General features: G+C 34.9%; 1 protein-coding gene across 1 annotated transcript in view; it reads left to right on the top strand.

Annotated features, from left to right (window-relative positions):
• LOC123306869 (nephrin-like) overlaps positions 1–21581 on the top strand; it is a 429730-nt gene that overhangs the window by 401499 nt on the left and 6650 nt on the right. Inside the window, exons 12-15 of the mRNA XM_044889048.1 lie at positions 7174–7398; positions 8774–9145; positions 11087–11344; positions 14311–14423. Coding sequence (XP_044744983.1) covers positions 7174–7398; positions 8774–9145; positions 11087–11344; positions 14311–14423 — 968 coding nt within the window. The remainder of the gene's footprint in view (positions 1–7173; positions 7399–8773; positions 9146–11086; positions 11345–14310; positions 14424–21581) is intronic.

Genomic DNA, 21581 nt, shown 5'->3' with positions numbered 1-21581 from the left:
GAGCCCGTTCATGGCTAGCTCGCATTATTGAGACGACAATTTTTAGGCATTGTTGTTTCCAGTTTGAAAACTTCGTCCAAGATATACGGGGCGTTCAATATATTCCAAATATACTTATCGAATTCTTCGATATTTAGAGATACCTATTTGAACGAGATTCTGTGAAAATATGGAGATATTTAATTAAAATGATATTTTCATGTTGAATACCTCGTCCTCACCAACTACAGTGTCGTGCGTACTGGCAATGACTTTCCTATTTTTGAAGAAAAAAATTGTACGCCAGTGTCTTTTTTCCAGAACTAAATTCATTACAACAATTCTTATTCAATTTGGAAGAAAAAGAATCTCTGCATTATTTCTGAAGAATGCACCTTTATAGTTCTGGAGCCCGAGAGGGAAATTCGGGATTCACCTTGTAGAGAACCTTTACCAAAAATTAGATCTGTATATAGGGGGAACTGTCTAGGACAGAATAGTAAAAAAAAAACGATCATTGTACTTACTCAAACGTGTCAGATTAAGATATCTCTGTGATTAATTACTTAAATATGAGTATAATAATAATCTTTATTTTTCCTCAATTCATCATACAATTTAAGCGTGACAAAAATGTTTGTGAGAGCGCCTAACTTGCAATAAAAAACGTCACGTGTACATTCCCTAGCGCGATGGCTGTTTTTCCTATTTTGCAGCTGATGATTCAAGAATAACGAAAAAAATATAATCTGACAGTTTCAGCTAGCCGAAACAATAAAAATTGGCCATGAAGGTCACAAAAATCTGTTTTTTTGAATTATATCCTCTCCTGGGCTTCAAATTGTTCTCGCATTCATTATAAAAGTTGTAGAGCAACTCATTTTCTACAAATTTTGTCCGAAGCAATTTTTTCTAATTTTTTCTACGTTTGAACGTTGATCGTGAAAAGATATGGCGATAGACTACATTGACCTTGGCCTTTCGCATTACGTGTGGCTAAGCTCTTTGCCCTTATCGCCCTCTAACTCGAGAACGGTTAAGAGTAATTAAAATTGCTTCAGACAAAAAATGTATGGAATTTTATTATCGACAGCTTTCATAATAAATACAAAAACGATTAGGGTTACAGAGAAGAAGATATTTGAAAGAATGCATTGTTAACATCTTCAAAATATCAGATTAAGACAACTCCTTCTGATTAGTGACAGATTAATGGGTCAACACGTCTGCAACACCGAGATCGACCATCTGTATGAAAAATCTCGATTTTTTTTGCATTTTCAAAGGACCGCTGTGACCTTGCATCACGTCCGAATGGTCAGTAGTTTGAAAATTAGCTTCTTTTTGGTCCAATTAACATATCCTTTAAAAATCTGATACGCTCTGAAAAAAAATTTTTCTACCATTTTCAACTCTTCCGTACGACCAGCCCCACCACACAAGCTGTCAGATTAACATGAATTTTACCTCAAAAAACAGATTAACATGAATTTTACCTCAAAAAACTTAGCATCGTCAATGACCCGCTCTGCAGACTCTGCTTAGAGGAGGACGAAACAATTGAGCATATCCTCTGTGACTGCCCGGCGGCAGACAGGGTCAGACATGGAGTTTTTGGCTCTCCGAAGATGATCCTAGAGGAACTCAAGAATCACTCTCCCTCCGACATCATATCCGTCCAACACACCCAGCAATCAGTAATCAATCAGTAACATGAATTTATTATCAGAGATACGTAGGGTATATAGAGTATCTAATCTGACACGCTCGAGTATGTACACCTGACGATTTCCCACCTCTGAAAATGCATACATCATAGATTCTTCTTTTCTTTCTACCACCTAATCTTCAAAATCCACTAGATCTCCAGGACGCTCGCGTAAATCCCGATTTAGCATCGTCGGCTCCCCAACTATTAGTAAAGTATAGGAAATTGAAAACCGTTTTTCATTTATGAAAAATACTCGAGTAGAGCCAATCGAACAATAAATTTAATTACATCAAAAAGTCTTACAAATTACAAGGATTGTTGAAAAGGACATCGAGGAATTTGTTTTCATTTAGAAAATGTGTAAGCCAATTTAACTTTGAATCGAAGCATTTCTGGACAAAGGCTTAAATACAGGATCTTACAACACCTAATGTCTCAGAAAACAATATCCTGAATCTCCTCGCAATATTTATGCAACACCCTGTATAATACTTCTGAACCAGTGATTTCCCTTCCTTTCTATAAATTCCAGCTCAGAAGTTCTCATGTACATTGTGATTGTATCATGAACAAACTATTATGGAGAGTAATTAATCTGTGGATTGTAGCACGATGTAATGCTCTCCTAGGTACCGCATTCGATTTTCAGTATTACCGCTGGCTAATGGCTTTGAAGGTGGTAGCACTTAATGGATTTCCAGGTGGGACCGATTTAGGTGTAATTGGAATATCATGTGGCGAAAATTAGTGGGTCACTTTCCGATAAGCTGTAGTTTTTTCTATAATTAAAGCAAAAAGCAAAAACCTTGAAAATAATTGTTTTTCTTGATCAGAGCAAATCTTGAATTGAGTACGAATTGAATTTTTCGAACTTGCTTCATCATCTTCGGAGAAAGATATTGAAATATTTCATTAATATACGAAAAACAGAATAAATTAGGCTTTCCATATGCATTCATTTCATTGCCAAGGAGTAGGTACACTTGATATAAATACATAAAAGTTTTTACGAAAATGTATACATAGTATCAAAAAGACATTAACCCAGCCCCAGGTTCTTGATATCACTGCGAGTTGTTTTTTATTTCAATTGTTCTTTATCAAGAATATATAATGTAGGGGAAGTCCGAGACACTTGCTCAAGAAGGGGACTTAAACCACCTCAAATTTTTCAATTCAAATTTCGCGCTAACGGTATCGTAAATAGCTTGCGACATACTCGTAACAAGGCACAACTAGTGGCGGCTCCATTTTGGCCGCCATCAGAACAGTTTGGGAGTGAGAGGGTTGAACGTAATATTGTTGTTAGATAGTAAGAAATTGAATAATTTTTGTTTGTTAGACTTAGTGGCTTCAGAGTGAAAAGGAGTTCAACTCTCCCGGACCCAGACTCCCTATACAGAGTGGGCAAAATTCGTTGTCTACTGAGGGGATCTCGAGAAATATATCAGCTAGAAGAAAACGAATGACACATTCTTGAAAATGAGCTTGCGCTCTTTTTTCCTGACTAATCCAAATCTGAAAACAGAACTGGGCCTATAATTTCTGGAGTTTGAATTATAAACAAAAATTGAGATTTTGACGATCTCGAAAAGGTCCCATAACTTTTTCGTCTTTGAAGTTACAGATCTGAAACTTGGCACTCTTATACGTAGAATCTACTGACGAATTCAGAAATAACAAATTGCATTCAAGAAAACGGTAGTTCGCCTTTTGATTCGAAATGAAGAAATATTTTAAGCTCGTCAGTGGATTCTACGTAAAGAAATGCCTGTAGAAGGTTCAAGTTTCAGATCTGTAACTTCAAAGACAAAAAAATCATGAGAACTTTTCGAAATCGTCAAAATCTCATTTATCGCTGCTAACTCGAAAACGAAGAATCATAGGAACCTACGGTTTTCACCATTTTTTGTTTCTCTGAAAAAGAGCTCGGAAATGTATCATCAGTTTTCTTCTAGATGCTATAGCTCTCAAGATCCCCTCAGTAGACAACGAATTTTGCCCACGCAATATATGATAAGCTTTAGTGCCTATGAAACTTTGATTTTATAATTTTTTTTAGACAGGTTTTCATCATATTTCGAGAAAATTTTCTACGCAATAATATGATCGATTCAATTACTCTACTGAAAACTGAAAAATATTGTCATAGTGTCTTAGGAAAAGCTCTGAGTCAGAAAGAAGAACCTATATATAGCCTTATATGCCGACTATACGAAGTTACAGAAAAAAGTGTCATCAATTCAATGATACAATATGGCTCAACTCCTTTGTGTAAACAGAGTGGCAGTACAATGTTTTTTTTTATGGAATAGGTACACTATATTTCATTGCACCTTTGAATAAAGCTCAAATATAGGTCTGCCGAAATTCAACGTCGAGCTTTTATCAGTTCTAAGAAGAAAAATCCATGTCTCTTGATTTGGGAATAATAGCATAATAAAAATCAAAATGTAATCCTGAATAACTCTGCTATTAATTGTAGACACAAATCCAATCATTCATGATGTCTGTTGAGTAGAAAAAAAAATTTTTACTTAGTCTCAGAAAAGTATTATACTATAACATAGCAAATAATATTTGAAAAAATGCCCAATTTAATCAAGATTGGAAAATTTTACAAAACTTGCTACTTACTCAACTTTTCACACAATAATTTTATGAACAATTTAGGCCAGGTTGTGCATTTCAAATTCTAGCCGAGTTCGATGTTGAACCTAGTTCCACCTGTCAAAATTGTACGGAATTGTCAAATTTATGTTGGCTTCAAAGCTTTGTTTTGGTTCGCATTCAGAATCCATTCAAAGTATAGTTGAACAGTGACTGTTTCGAACCGACCCGGATCCGGAAAGTACCGTAAAATGGGGCTACTTGATACATTTTTCCAAATTTTAGGTCCTACCTCGCTGTAACAAAGATACTTTAATCCAAAATAAAATTATTTTAGCTTACTTTAGGGTAAGAGCTATCAGGTGTAATACTCAGAAAACATCTAGCCCTCCCCATATTGGAGAAAAAAACTTGAAGGACGTTTTTTCAAGTAGCCCCATGATAGGGCTATATGGAATTTGTTTGGAAATCGCATTTAAAGCCCATTTGCAACAGCAGAGAATTCTCTGGAGAATTCTCTACAAAATTCTCGCAAGAAAACGGCAGAGATTATTCTGTACGCAACTGAACAGAGAATTCTACCGTAAGTGCGTATGTAACGACGGTACATAATTCACGGCGCATGAAATCTCGAGTAAATTCTCTAGAGAATTCTCGGCTGTTGCGAACGGGCTTAAAATGCAAGTATATTCACAATTTAGGCTACTTGAGACGCAAAATACCTTTTTGAAATGTTGATAGAACCCTTAGGTAGGTAGTTCATTTAATAATTAACACAGTAGTTATAGCAAAAAAATACTTTTATTTAGTTTTGAATATGAATTTACAACCTGATTACAAAAATATTAAAGGTGAATTATTGAAAAACAACACGATTCTAAATTAAGTCTTTAAATTTTATTTGCCCTCTTCTAAAAATTTCGTATTGGAGAAGTCGTTTCTTTATTTCATTTTTTCCGACGATGCCAACCTGCCTATATATTAGTAGCGCACGCTACGAAGAGTTTCATTATCATAGTCTCGATATTTTTGACTTTCTGGCTCTCTTTTGTAAAATCGCACCATTTTCAAGTAGCCCCTGAAATGACAATAAAAAATAAATTTCTACACCAAGGGCTAGTTAAACACGAAATATATGTTTTGACGTTAGATTGTCAAAGGAAATACTAGTCTCTTTCGAAAAAAAAAATGTGGCTATGTTACATTACTCATGGGTTTCTTTGTGTACTAGGAAGTATACAGATACATAAAGAATATATAAAACTTACTTTTTTCTAAAGCTATACAATCACTATTAACCAACACAACAAACTTCCTGCGTAACATCTAATCTACCAATTGAGAAGTGTAGAAGCGCTCGCCTCACATACATGCCTTATATTTCACACAAGATGCCGGTAGCATGTGACTTAAGCAGTGACGGCTGAAATTTTCAAGTTACCTCGCCGTTTTCAAGTAGCCCCGTTTTACGGTATGCATGATATCCTGTTTTTGTATTATTACAAAATTTAATCAAAATAATGATATAAAAGTAAATATTCTCATTAATTTAGTTCTTATTCAATTTATAGAGCGGACACTGGTGTTCCCCATGGTCAATTGTCATGGCCATAGTGACTAGCAGCATAGCAGACACCGGTGTTCGTCATGGCGGTGAATCTGTTTGAAATGACAACAGAAATTTTCCCAGAACTGTTATAACCTAGCTTATGGCTCCTTACCCGGTTGACGTTGAGTTTCTAAACAGCCTGTATATCATCACAAGCATATAGTTGGAGTTTCTGTTCGTTTGATGATTCTTTTAAAAGAATACAGCTTTTTCGATTATAAATCTAGTTTTTCTTCTTTATAGCAGCAAGAAGCATTGATGACTGATTTATCCAGAACAACTGCCATAATTTTTTCTGTATCTCCAATATTCTATTGCATTCAGCCCGGTTTCAAAACACTCGCATGATAATTTTTACAATTCAACAGACTTAGTTCATAGTTCAAGCTTTGCAAAAAAAGCATATTTCTGTATATCAAGCACCATCCGGCAAGCCGTTTCGCTTCAATCATATCCAGAACTAAGCGAAGGTATTACGTACTTCCCCTTCATAAGCAGGCACAAGATTTCCCAGACAACTAAATGAAGGATCATACTAATACTTTTGTCCAGTCTATCATCTAATCGGGAATACTCCTCAATTTGGGTTATCACTGCATATGCAAGTTTAAACTGAATAATTATGAGTTTCATTCATGATTTTTTCAAATGCACCACGGAAACTATTCAAAATCATTCTTCAAATATGGGGTTTTAAAATTTAAATCGCTTTGTGTGGAGTTTACGATTTGGCAACAGCGCATACAAGACAATGAAAAAAACAATGTCCGATCAGCTTGTTTATAAAATAACAGCTAATGATTTACAGGCGCGTACTAACTGGCGAGCCTCAACTGCAACCGGCTATAAAAATCTCATAAAATTTTACGACCTTTCTCGTTCGTCGCAGACTTCATAGACAGCCATCTATCTCATCAAGATGATGTATTTGTTGTCCTTTATTATCGAGGCACATTTCAGTCGATGTTGCCAAATTGTGCAATTGAAATCAAACGCTTTAAATTTTAAATAACCCTTTTTATTTTTCATTTTTAAGTGCTTAAAATAATTTTTTTGGGAAACTGTTGAAATGGTTATTTCAAAATGTGACGTTTCAAAGATATTTCATAACATATACACCATTTTCGTCAGAAGGAGTAATACATAATACTATTTAGTAACTGAATACAAGATGACTCACTCCAAAGGACAATTTACATCGTCAATAATTTCAATTTTTTAATTAACACTCATTCTAGATTTTCATTCTGTTTCATTATTTCAGACAAACCCATTTGTAAAGCAAACCAGCCACGTGTCTACGGCGTAGCCAGACATGAACTGGCCAAAATTCTTTGCGAAGTAGAATCACATCCTCCACCTAATACTTTCAAATGGAGCTTTAATAACTCCGCCGAGAATATAGACATCCTACCATCGAGGAAACTCTCGTCGATAAATCGGTTTATATCAATAGTTACTTATAAACCGATTTATGAGCTAGATTACGGTAAGTCAAGGTTCTCCAAGCACTAGACGTTTAGTTTCAGTTTTGTATGGTTGGTTCATCTTAGCAATGAACTGACGTCATCAGTCAGAAGTACAACATCGTTGCCAGACTTTCGAAATAATACTAGCTTCTACTGCTGACATTATGACGAATTTTCATGTCGTCTTAAAATTTTGAGATTATTTGAGATAATTTGATGAAAATGAACTTTGTATAAATGATAATGAACATGTTACTTCAATTGCTTTGCTTCTAAATGCACTAGCTTACTGAATGAGTATCATGAAAGGAAGGATAACGAGAAAACACTTTGGAACACATAGAAGACGGACGTAGCCCCATTGAACTCTATAAAGAAGACCCAATATACTTGTTGGAAAAAATCATTGTACGCCACTGGATTGCTATCAAAAAAGTGTCTGTATAATGTTTTCATTTCAACATCCTAGCTCAAACAGGAACGGAGATAATGAGGAAAGTTGAAATTTCAAATTTGACCTGTAACTCGAGAAAAAAAGAAGATAGAGTAATGCAGTTGATGGCATTATTAGTTTCTCGAAAAAAGACGACATGAATGGTACATTTATTTTTCTCTATCTCGTTGGGTTGACAAAGTTGTAATTCAGGTATCACCAATTTTGCGCACCCTGTACATATCATATATCAGATTGCATTATATCAGTTTGGTCAAAGCAACTGGTTGTACGTTTTCTACTATGTTCTGAGTGAGTTATGCGTAATCATTTACCTTAGAAGCAATATTGAAAACAATCCATTACCTTATTTCCAAGGCACACTTACTGAAAGAGACAAGTAATGAAACGTTTATAGAAATTCAAAACTCATAATTATGAAATAATTGCTTCTTGATACTTACAAGATACACAAATGGCATCCTCAAAATAACTCAATAACAAAGCTATCATGAATTTAAAGCCTGATTTGATGAAATTTGGTCATGTTTTCTTAGGAATCAGAACGGAACTTTTCAATATAAAACTTGGTAGTTCTGAAAAAAACTGTTTGTGAAAAACTAGTAAAATATCAGTATAACAGACGAGATCGAAAACAGTCAAAACCAAAATTTATGAAGTTAACCTAACTCTTTGACCAAAAATTGAAATGAAATCGCTAATACACCGGCAACGTAGCGCAGTTTTGACAACCCAACTTCAGAGTTATTGTCCGCTTTTTAGTGTGTTCCAAGGAGGTTACTGTTGGCATGACTGATCCGCCGTTCATGACATCTTTTCATTTCTTCGGAAAATGGACCATACTCATTTCAATATACTCAGAGTATTCCCTTTTTTTGCATGTGTCTCATTGTTTTTTTTTTTCATTTTCAGTTATTCTCACGTGTAACATTTAATTCTAGGCACAATACTCTGTTGGGCTTCAAATGCAGCTGGCAAACAATCGGAACCTTGCGTCTTTCACATAGTACCAGCTGGAAAACCAGATCGCCCCTACAATTGTACCATTTTGAATACATCCAGCTACTCCCTAGAAATCAAGTGTGTAGAGGGATTCGATGGGGGCCTTCCACAAACTGCACAAGTGTCAGTTTACGATCAGATAACATCTGTATTGATATCCAGTGTTTCAGCGTCATTTCCCATGTTTCTGGTAGATAATCTGGAGCCTGGAAAATTGTTGAAAATAGAAGTATATGCTGTTAATTCGAAGGGGAGGAGCGAACCAGTTGTTCTCTCGGGATATACCCTGCTCGATGCCGAGAAAAGATCAGGTGAGTCAAATAATCAGGAAAACTTTAAAGTGTATTGGTGAAGATTAGGTTGAAGGCTGGTATCAGCGGTCAAAATTACTGTGATCTTTCAACAAGGCTAGAAATTCGTGAATGAGAATTCACTAGACGATTCCAAATGATGGAAATAGGTCACCCAACCCTACATTATACTTCCATCATCAATTACAAAGATGGATTGAGTAAATGAATAAACTATTTTAATAATAGGCATTCTTGGCAACATTTGTTTTATAATTTAAGCAATTCAATATATTGTATTCTCCGATTTGACCTGCAAATATGTATACGGCACGTATACAGCGTGAATCTTCGACTTGTAAATATATTTCAACAGTAGATTCTTGAGATCAAAAGAAACACTTTTTTCCTCATCATTAGTTCCGTTTCAGCCCAGAGAAAAATATAAAGACATTTTAAGTTTTCATAATATGCTATTTAACCCCCGGAAACCAGACACTGAAGCTTTTCCAACCGAAGAATGTACTATATATTTTAACCTTGGAAATAAGCTACTACTATATTAGTACTCATAAGGTCACTTTTTCATTCCTTTCATTCCAATTTTTGATAATTACAAATTTTCAGCTTACTCTGTTATTCATCTATACTATTCAATCATTTATTATGGTTGTTTTTTCACTTATTACAAGAGTAACCTGATTCAAACTTAAACCATTTCACCTGGATAAATAAATAAATATTATTTTCTCTGAACTTTCAAGCATTGCGAAGTTTACAAACACATAATATTGTAATGATAACTTTATGTCATTACATATCTGTAATGTGTTATGTTTCAATATTTAATTTTGTGGATCTTTTCGAACCTTTTACTTTTGAAAATCAAGTGACCTACTTGAAAACGGGATGTGTTCGGAGAAGATTCGTCATATTAATGAAAAACTATATTTCGAAAATTATACCACATTCGATAAAATCCTTTGTGAGATATAACTGAAAATTATAGTTTGTATAATAGATTTTCAACAATCTGTATCTTCTGAACCCATTCGGATTGGAAGGAAAAATTGATCTACTGAAGGGATCTCAAGAAGCTGGAAGAAAACAGGTGACACATTCTCGAGTTTTTTTCCAGAGTAATCTAAATCTGAAAACAGGACCGTCTATCATTTCTAGGTTTTGAGTTATAAACAATAAAAATTGAGATGTTGACGATTTCGAAAACTTCTAATAACTTTTTTGTTTTAGGAAATTTTATACGTAGAATCTACTGACAAGAGATTTCTTTGAAATTCAAAAATAACAAATTCAATAAAAGTTATTTCTCAAATATTTAGCTCGTCAGTGGATTATACGTTCGAAAGTGCCCCTGAAGGTTCAAGTTTCAGATCTGTAACTTCAAAGACAGAAAAGTTATGGGAACTTTTCGAAATCGTCAAAATCCCTTTTTTTGTTGATAACTCAAAAACGAAGTATCGTAGGAGTCTACGGTTTTCACCTTCTTTGATTCTCTGAAAAAGAGCTCGGAATTGTGTTATCTATTTTTTTCTAGCTGCTATTGTTCTCTATATCCCCTCAGTAGACAAGGACTTTTGCCCACCCTGTACAAGTCAAAAACTCGCCCTGCATTAACAGTTGTTGTATATGTTATTTGTAACATGGTGTACCTAATCGAAAAATTTTTGAAATGGCAATCCTTACTTCCTTACGACTCTTCTTAAAAAGTATATCAAGTGGAAATAAATTTTTTTCCATTAAATGCCTACCTGATGCAGCATTCGCCTTCTGATGTAATTATACCTACACAAATTCCTGAGCATCTTCTGATAATAATTATTGAGATAAAAACAATCCTATTCGGCTAGAGATAAATTATGTTGGTTGTTCTTGAATGTTTATCACCTTTCTATTTCATTATAAATAACTTGATGTGAATTTTTTCGAAATTGTTTGTTCCAGTTCTTTCGATGGATGTCCAAAGCCGTTTGGAAATCGTGCCAGTGTTGGGGGCGATTGTTGGTTTCGTCATCATGGTGGTTATAGTTTCCATCGCGGCTTTTATAATTGTTCGGCTCAAAATGTGTAAATTACGTAGAAACTCTCCCGTGTTTTCCGTGGACAATTCTAAATCGAACCTGAGTGTGCAAAAGAGGCCAAATGGTAGAGATTTCCTTGAAAAAGATGAAAATAATCCGGATATCATCCCAGTTTATACAAGTAAGTCTTGAAATGTTTATATTGTTAGTATTTACACCTACCCTCCGGGTCAAAAAATGCAAAACGCGTATAGGAACACTGTATGCAGCAGAGTTCAACTGAAATAGGAACTACTGAATACCTTCACCTGCGATGCGGCTTGTTTTATTCATATTTGAAACGTTCAACGTTCTTATTGAGAGACAATTTAGCATACCATAGCCGTCTATAGAGAAAGCAGTAGATTGTCCAACTTGGTGGGCTGAATTATGCAGTTCTGTGCGTGAGTTTCCAATGTAATAACATTATTCAAAGGATATTGAAAGAATTTTTAGATGAAAAACTTGAAAGAATATAGGATAATGCCCTACTCAGTCAATAAATTGAGTACAAAGTTTGTGAAAGAATTTAATTCTATGCATATTCCTGATTCCTGAAATAATGTTTTTATGAAAAAATTATCCTTATAGGCAAAAAATATTTGTTTTTCAATTTATTGTTCACCAAGAACGACGGAAAGGTTTTGGGAAATCTCTTTCCATAGAATGGTGTAAAGGAAGTTATAAAACTGATCATAAAATACTTGAATGAACAAAGAGAATATGTATGTGAATATTGCAGGAATGAATTGGCATATTCGACTAAAAAGTTCAGTTACACATTTTTCATAAAAAACTCAATAAACTTCTTTGAATGAACAACATATTCTGAAACATTGCATTATTCTAACATATAAGTAATATAAGATTCTCAAACATAAAATAAAAAAATAAAACTCAAGAATGAAAATTTTGACCTTATCTATCAAAGTTGCTAATTTTTCTCTTTCTACTGAAGGACGATCCTCAATTCTATACCCGAATCACGTTTACAAAAAGAAACACGACATGATTGAAAATGGTTTCTTCACGGAAGTTCAAAGGCTATCTACCTACTTACCCTTAAAAAGTTAATCCAGTACAAGACACACTGTTTACACTATTCACAACCACAAAATGAAAGAACCGAAAAGGTACAAGATTTCACAAGTTTCCCTCATCCATGCATTTTTGTTAGTGGAAATTCACCTACCATTCAAGAGAAGAGAGACCTCAAAGTTTATTCTGTCAATGTGTCAATCACAAAAAACCACAATTTAACGTTTATTTCCTAAACGGCTAAAAATATCAAGGTCTACTAATAGTCCGAGAGCTGGCAACGAAAATCGGCAAGAGTTTTGTAATGGCTCATAATTAAATATGATTTAGTATTGAGGGTGGACATTAGTCAGCACCCTCTCTCAAGGTCAGGTAGTGGAACACCTAGCGCGACGCGCTTTGATGTAGGTATATAAAATTACAACATACTCTAGAAGTATTTTGTAATGATTGAAAATAGTCACTCAGCTAGTTTGTAGAACAGAAAACTTGAGAAAGTGGTCAGACCTTACTTTAGTGAAACGCGGTGGGTACTCAGTACCCCACTGAGAATGCATTTATTGCTTAGATATCATATATTATTTGAGAATAAAATAGTCAGACCACATATCAATTGAACAGTGGCAGTCAGCAGTCACCCAAAATACGGATATTGTAATTTTACATAAATCAAAGAGCGTCGCCGCCAGTTGTTCCACTACCTGACCTTGAGAGTGGGTGCTGACTTCAATTCAATTCAATTCAATTTTATTCATCATAAAGAAAATGTACATTTGAAATAAGAATTCACAAAATTGAGTTGCAGAACCTGCAGTCTAAGCAAGACAAAGGAGGGAATCCAAGAAAACGATGAATGTCTGGTGATACCCGCTGTCCAGTGCTATCCGACTTTCCCCTACATTGAAAAATAAATGTTTGGCTTCTCGGTAAATCAGTATAAATTCTCCACGCCTTAAAAATTTAGGCTATTGGATTGCGGAACTCCAAATTTTCAGAATGCTTTTTATGTCTACTTTTTTAGGAGCTTCAAATTTTCATTTCAAGTTCTCTGGAAGGTAAAGTTCAGAAAATTAAATGATAATGATAGTCAGAATACGCCTAACCTACTAGAAACTGCATAATTATTTGGATTTTCAGGAGTGGGTATATAGTGCCAGAAGCTAGAATCACTTTTAGGGACTTTAGGGTGCTTCGATTTTGCGCAACTTTGGAAACCTTCTGCAACATACTAGGTCCTTTCGTTTGCATAAAAAGTGTAGCACTTTTCTACACTCGATTTGATTTACACCAGTGTAGAGGAATTGTAGTTTATCTACACATAGTCAAAAGGAGATGTAGATAAACTACACCTCCTATACACTGGTGTAAATTCAATCAGCAAACAGATAAAAAAATCGAGTGTAGAAAAGTGCTACACTTTTTTATGCAAACGAAAGGACCTACTACTCACGGTACGATAAATCATTTGATGAGAGATTTTACAGCCATTGGTTATTCATATTTTCAATAGGTACGTGATGGTTGTATCGTACCTACAAAGATCCATTTGAGTTCACTACTATGAGGTAGTAAACTTTTATATTTCCTATCAAATGGTTTATGGCACCATGAGTAGTATGGAATGGAAACAGAGTGAACTCTAAAAGAAAAGAGTTCACTGTGGAGACACCCTGAAAATGATCCTATTTCAGCAGTAACAGTATGAAAAAGAATATTTTGAAACTCAAAATAAATATGTAGTTTCTGGCATTCTAGCAGAAGGAATTCTTCTCCTCACCTTTTGAATTTCCGGACTTGACATAGCAGTGACGTTGAAGTAGACCATGAAATTAAAATAGAGTTCCCCAAAAAAGTTTGACCATAAACAAAACGCAAAAATCAATATCAGCGATCTAATTCCAAATATAGGCTGATAAATTTTACGGACATGCGGTATGAAAGACATAATTCACTAAATTGCTCCGCATTAACGGGCAACAACAAGCAAAAATAAATTATTGGAATATCATGATGAATTGCGAAATACACAATTATTATTGACTTTTGATTGATTGACCGTAAATTTTACAGATTTACAGCAGCTCAGTTCGAATAATTCCAATCAGCATTCCCCGCAAGACAACATTTTCACCCCTCTAACAGAAGCTTTTCTTGCCAAGAATAGAGAGCAAGAGTTGTATTCGGTAAGTGTAATATATTTTCAAGCCTTTCTTTTTATTTCGTCTATTTTTCCTGGAAGCTATTTGTGGAGAAACCTGCCTGGAAAATAGTAAGCAATAGTAGCAATTTCATGAATTTAAAGGAAAACAAATGTTCTTTTATCAATGCTTTTGTAAACGTTAACTTGAGTCCTTAGTCTACAGAGTCTTTTCTTCGCTATACGGCAGCGAATGAAAGATATACTAATTCTCGTCAGTTTTATAGGTACATATTCGAGTAATTTCTTGTTCGGATGAGTCACTTTGCCTATATACATATTAACATTTTTTCATTTATCATTTCTCAGTTGAGGATACTATAATATATTAAAATAAAATCCTAATTAGAGGTATAGAGAAATATAGTACGCAATCGAAAAAGTTGTCAAACATATAATGAAACAAAATGCTAAAAAACATTTGAACAGTTCTCTAGTACCTACCATCACCTACTGGTAATGAAAAAAGTTGATTAGTCTTTTTAGCATAAAGGCACTTAGGCCAAGTCAAAATATACAACATGTGAAGTTGTCATGTAATATTGAAAATGCCCGAAGATTTTTCCTGAAACGATCAAACCTTTTAATTCAAATAGGGAAACTGCACAGACAGATGTGAAATTTCAGTTCATACTGTTCATATTAATTTTGGAATTAATTGATTCATTAATATTACCTATACAGGTTATCCTAAGGTGTGTGGATTAGACGAAAACTGATCAATGGATCACTTTGAAAATTTTGGTTACTAGGGTTTACGTCTTTTTGTAGATTAATTTCCGGTAACGGGATGCAGCAATGAATGAATGAATATCTATTTCTGTTTCTCTATTCCCATTTGAGTATTTTTGTCCAGTACTTCCGTATACCAAATACTTTTGGAGATATTAACCGTTCTCTACAAAGATTGCGGAAAACATGGATCCCATTAAACAAGCATAGAAAAGTTATTTCATATTTTAGGAAGTTGAAATTTTTAAAATTGGTCGATGAAATCCTGAGGATGAGTTTAGTGTAGAAAAACACTTGGTTTGGGATGTACAGGGTGTTCTTAAGTGAAATTTTTTTTCTTGTCACTCGATACAAAAACGGCAAAAAGTTGATTTTATCACCCTGATTTCATCTGATATTTTCAGAGAAAATACAAATACCAATTAAACGATTTATCAAATTTCTATTAAAGTGGGGGTTTTCAATGTATATATGACTTCTGTTGCTGTCGTAGAATAACAAATTAAGAGGAGTTTATACGACAGGACTTTCTCGCATAAGGCGTATTGGGGGAGAGACTACCAGGATGTGGGGTGTTGCCAAAACACTTGAACAATAGTTTCCACTTTCGTCAAAAAGATGGCAGCACTTAAGCGGCCTACAGACAAGCAACCTAGTTGACAACTTGGTTGTCAACACAACGTGTTGACAACCAAATTGCTCGGCTGTGAGCCGCTTAAAGCGGCTTACAGACGAAAGTAATTCAATTTCACCAATGGCGAGACTTTTCGAGAAAAATTTTTATGTGGTAATCCATAAAAGAGATAATTTCACCTCGGAAAGTTAATAATATGAATGAATATTTGTTTTTCAATGAAAAAAATTTTTATTTTCTTTTTCGTTTTGACGAAAAAATTTCGGACTTTCCGAGATGACGAACTGATTGAATTGAATTATAATGGAAACTCCACATGAATTAGTGGTTTCTGACGTAAGATATTCGTTTTCCCTTAATTTCGTGAGATTTCAAAATCATTGAAACATTGACTGAAGGTGTCTTCAAGGTCCTGAAGCAAATGGGCAACATTTCCAACATTTGTTGTAAAAGCCAAGACGAAGAGTTTTGGAACACGCTGTGTATCACGAACCGAGTTTTTTCTACATCAAACTCATCCTTAGGAACTAAGTGACGTATTTTCAAAATTTCAGCTTCCTAAAACTTGAAATTTCTTTTCTATGCTTCTTTCATTGGATCCATGGTTTTGGTAATTTTTTGGTGGTAATACCTCCGCAAGTATCAGCAATATGTATTAGGAGATACTATACGAAAATATTCAGATGGGGATTGAGAAGCGAAAAAAGGTATAATAAATAAAATGTTCTTCTTAAATAATGAAGTTTGTAGTATGTTTTTGTATAAGCGGCAACGTCGAAATATTGAAAATATTTTAGTCCTAGTCGGATAGATCAGAAGAGTACACCCGAGTACGGAAATTTTTAAAACAATCCTATTATCTGTTTTCCGTAAACGTAAAATAGGCACCCTCCGAGGGACACATTGAATATACTAGTCCCGCATAAAAATGTCAGTTACTGAAATATTTATTTGATTTCAATGAAGTTTTAATGGAAATCTCGAATTCATTCTGAAGACGAAAGCTATCCCCTTGGATATACTCCGACCCTCAGCTACACATTGGCCGGGTGAGAATTCGCAGAATAGCTTTTTACTCTCTCTTGGCGTCATTTATCCTTAATCATCTTGTACGAGCCTTTCTATTTTCTATGTAATTTTGGTGTGGACACCTTTTTTACGCAAGTTATATAACTACAACAGTTCTCCAACGTTATACTAGGTATACAGGGTGTTTCACCGGTGACGCGGATCTCAATTACGATTGAGCAGTGAAATTTTCGGAATTTTTTTCAACCAGCGGATCAGGGATATATTCTGAGATTGTTTCTGAATATGCAGGATGTCTCAGGAAAGTAGTAGAAACTAAATAAACACCCTGTATTTTACTGCAACTTTAATGAGGATGGTGAAAATAAGTTTATTCGAAATCTTATCTGGAATGTGGTTGAAATTTGCCGTTTCTGAGATATTTCCTCGGATATTTCGCTTTTTCGTAAATTTGTGGGTCTCGGAAAAAACTGGATAGCTTCGATGTAATGAATTTGGAGGAATGAAATTTTGGCTGTGAATACTAGAAACTAGAATAATGGAAATAGACACTGCATCTATCACAATTATTCAATACTCTACTGGGTGTTCGAAATTAGACAACGCATTGACGATATATTCAAACTATAATTTCGGGCTTGTTTCAAATGGCTCACCACGTATTTTATTACGTTCGATAGCAAAATTCATTATATACCTTCGAAAAATTTGCTACTGAATCATTCAGTCGGCGTTCAGTCTGAATGCCGAAATAAAATACGGGGTGAGCCGTTTGAAATAAGCCCGAAGTTATAGTTTGAATATTTCGTCAATGCGTTGTTTCATTTCGAACACCCAGTAGGGTTTTGAGTAATCGTGATAGTCTATTTCCCTTTATTCTAGTATTCACAGCACAAACCTTATTCCACGAAATTCTTCAAACAGATTATAGTATTTTCACAAAAATGAGTTTTCAAACCACCACACCACACCAGTGGTTTGAAAACTCATTTTTGTGAAAATCGTATAATATGTTTTAAGTTCAATTATGCATTTTCATCTAATATCGGCCACATCAATCCTATATTCGAAGTTATCAAGTTTTTTCCGAAACGAAAAAGAGAAATATCTCAGAAACAACAAATTTTAAGCAGAAGAGCTTTCAAATAAACTCATTCTCATTTTCGCCATAATTTCAAAATCTGCAGTAAAATACAGGGTGTTTCATGAGGAAAAACATACTACTTTCCTGAGACACAAAAACAATTTCAAAATATAGACCCAATTAAATAAATAAATAAATAAATAATGTGCTTTATTTCAGATAAAGTGTACACATGACATTGAACACTTGAAGTGAAACAGGGTCATTTTCTGCTTTATAGTCTGTGTTCCATAAAGTCTTCCACACTGTAGGGTTCGATTTCAAGTAAGAGTTTGAAGATGAATTTCTTGAACTTTTGTAGAGTCCATTCCCCTCTCAGTTTGTCAGCTATCTCATTGTAATAACGAATACATCTATATTCAGGTCCCTTTTCAGTGAGGCTTAATCTGTGTCACATTTTAGTGCAGTTGTCGTATTGCGTATTGTAATTACTTACTGTTTTCTCTTCGAAGTAGTGCTTGTTCTTGAATGTAAATATCAGGCATTCTTGGATGTGTACAGCAGGAGCAGTCAAAAGACCATTTCTTCTGAAGACTCCCCTGCATGATTCCGTCCTCCTCATCCTCCAGATCATTCTGAAGGCTCTCTTCTGCATTTTCAGCACTCTATGTAGGTTGTATGAACTACCATACCATGATGCCATACCTAAATTTCGATTCGAACACAGCCTGGTATATTGTTCTTAGTGAAGTTATGTCCAGATATTTATTGAGGACTCCCAAGGTGTAGCAGATGGTACTCAGTTGATTGCAAAGGTTGGAAATGTGCTCTCCCCAATCAAGGGTTTCCTCAATAGTGAGGCCTAGGAAGCGACAAGATTTAGTCAGTTCTAATGTGGAGTTAGACAGTGAAATGCTGGTAGGCGCTTGGGAACCGAAATGAGCTGTCCTGAATAAGATGGCACTTGTTTTTTCAGAATTCATGCACAAACCGTTTGCTTTAAACCACTGGCTAGCACGATTTAGAGTTGAGTTTACCATTTCACACACTTCTGGGAAAGTCTTGGCCAATACAGTTAAGTTTGTGTCATCTGCATAATTCACTGTCCTAACCATGGTGTTATCGAATATGGTACTTAGGTCATTTATAAAAATGATGAAAATGATAGGGCCCAATATGCTACCCTGCGGAACTCCAAGCTCTGTGAGTTCTTCTTCCGAAACTGTTGTTTTTCCGTTCTGAGAGATCACCACTCTCTGCCTGCGGTTTGCTAAATATAATTGAAACCAGTCTAGCTCGTTTCCTTTTATGCCATATGCAGAAAGTTTATGGAGAATAAGGTCGTGGGACAGAGTATCGAATGCCTTTGATAGATCCAGCATTAGACTCACTATTATATTAGAATCCTCCAAGGCATTAAGGATTCCTGAAATGAACTCAAACACTGCTGTCTGAGTTGATCTACCTCTTACATAACCATGTTGTGTGGGTGAAAGGATCTTTTCTTTTACAAGGTATTCTACTAGTTGAGTGCAGATTGTTAGTTCCAGTATTTTGGAAAATGTTGTTAGGAGGCTGATGGGTCTATAGTTTTGAGGATCGTTAGGTTCACCCTTCTTGAATATTGGTTTGATCAGTGATTCTTTAAGAACATCTGGAAAAATACCATATCTTATGGACATATTTATTAGATAAGTTAGAGGGGACGCTATTTGCTCTGCACAATCTTTTACCAGTTTCATTGGCCAGTTTCAATTGACCAATGATTGCGTGTAGACAAAAATTCGAAAATTTTACTGCTAAGTCTAGTCGAGATCTGCGTAAAAGGCGAAACACCCTGTATAACACCAGGGCTCTGCGGAGAGATTTCATGTCATCTCTAGCTATCTGGGGAGTCATTCAAGTATGTAGTGCTATCTGCAGCTTAAATTGCTGACATAATTTTCGCCAGCTATTACTTGTCCTAGTTTGCACCCAATCTGAAGGAAACATTTTTCTTGATAAAAAGCTATATAGAGTGATGTTTCTCCGGTTGATACTTATGGTTTCTTCGGATCTATGGGCCATTGTGAATAGATATAGATAGGCATCCCACTCGAAGAGATGGACAGATACTATCTTAGCGCCAGATATTTTTACACACTTGTATTCATCCGACTGTAAATGGAGACCAACTGTCTTATGGAGCTTTTCTCCAATTTAACTGCCGTAATCTTTCGAATTCGCAAAATAGGCAATACTCCTTCTGACGAAAATGATGTATTTTTTATGAAATATCTCTGAAACGTCACATTTTGAAATAACCATTTCAACCGTTTCCCAAAAAAAAAATATTTTAAGCACTTAAAAATGAAAAATAAAAATGGGTATTTAAAATTTAAAGCGTTTCATGTGGATTGCACAAGTTGGCAACATCGACTGAAATATGCCTTGATAATAAAGGACAACAAATACATTATCTTGATGAGATAGACAAAGATCGCTGTCTATGAAGTGTGCGACGAACGAGGAAGGTCGTAAAATTTTATGGGATTTTTATGGCCGGTTGCAGTTGAAGCTCCCAGTAAGTAGGCGCCTGTAGATCAACAGCTCTTATTTTATAAACAAGCTGATTGGACATTGTTCTTTTCATTGTCTTGTATGCGTTGTTGCCAAATCGTAAACTCCGCACAAAGCGATTTAAATTTTAAAACCTCATATTTGAAGGATGATTTTGAATAGTTTCCGCGGTGAATTTGAAAAAATCATTAATGAAACTCATAATTATTCAGTTTAAACTTGCATATGCAGTGATAACCCAAATTGAGGAGAATTCCCCTATCTGCATAAGTTCTGGAGCAGGGGCCCGATTCTCGAATTTGTAGGAATGCATTCCTATAGGAAAAAAATGACATTTCCCATGGAATTTTCAAATTCTGTATTCTCGAACTGAAGTATGGGAACATATTCCTCTACATTTCAGAGGAACTGCTTCCTATGGTTTTTTCTACGGGAATGAGCTGTTTCCAGTGGGAAAATTTGACGTTACAGGGTCGTTTGACGGTTATGTTCTCATTTCGACAGTTTCGCGAATCAATATTTTTCGGAATTCAAGATTAGGAACATATTCATTCATTGAATTTTTTGAAATGTGCCTGGCTGGTCGCCATCTACACATTGAACGAGCTACGTTGCAAACTCCGTCACAATAACTGATTATCATAACAATAGCCAAACATTTTCGAAATATTTTCTTCACAAACGTCGACAACAGAAAATATTCAGAGACACTTTCAACTCAGGGAGCTCCAAAATGTGACGTGAGGAAAAGTAATCATCCCACCGTAACGACCATTTCGGAAATATTTCCTCTGAATTTGGATGTTACAGTTTTATATCGAACATTTTCTTTTTATCACATTTTATGATTATTTACCCCTTATCATGAAATATTCTTTTATATGTTTGAGAACAAAACAAACAGTAGAGAAAATTCAGCGTATATTATCATTGTAAACGAAATTATTATACAACAATTAACGAACAGGCTATGTGACAATAAAACAAGAATCTGAATAATAAATAATCAAACTCAACAAGAAACATTTCAACAAACTAATCTGAAAACTTAATGCTGACTTAATAATATATGTACATATATAATTATTTGGTATATGCCTTTTCTT

The sequence above is a fragment of the Coccinella septempunctata genome, chromosome 2 (assembly GCF_907165205.1).
Source record: "Coccinella septempunctata chromosome 2, icCocSept1.1, whole genome shotgun sequence".
Classification (NCBI taxonomy): Eukaryota; Metazoa; Arthropoda; class Insecta; order Coleoptera; family Coccinellidae; genus Coccinella; species Coccinella septempunctata.
Note: the sequence above shows the minus strand (reverse complement) of the source record. Positions and strands in the feature narration are given on the sequence as shown.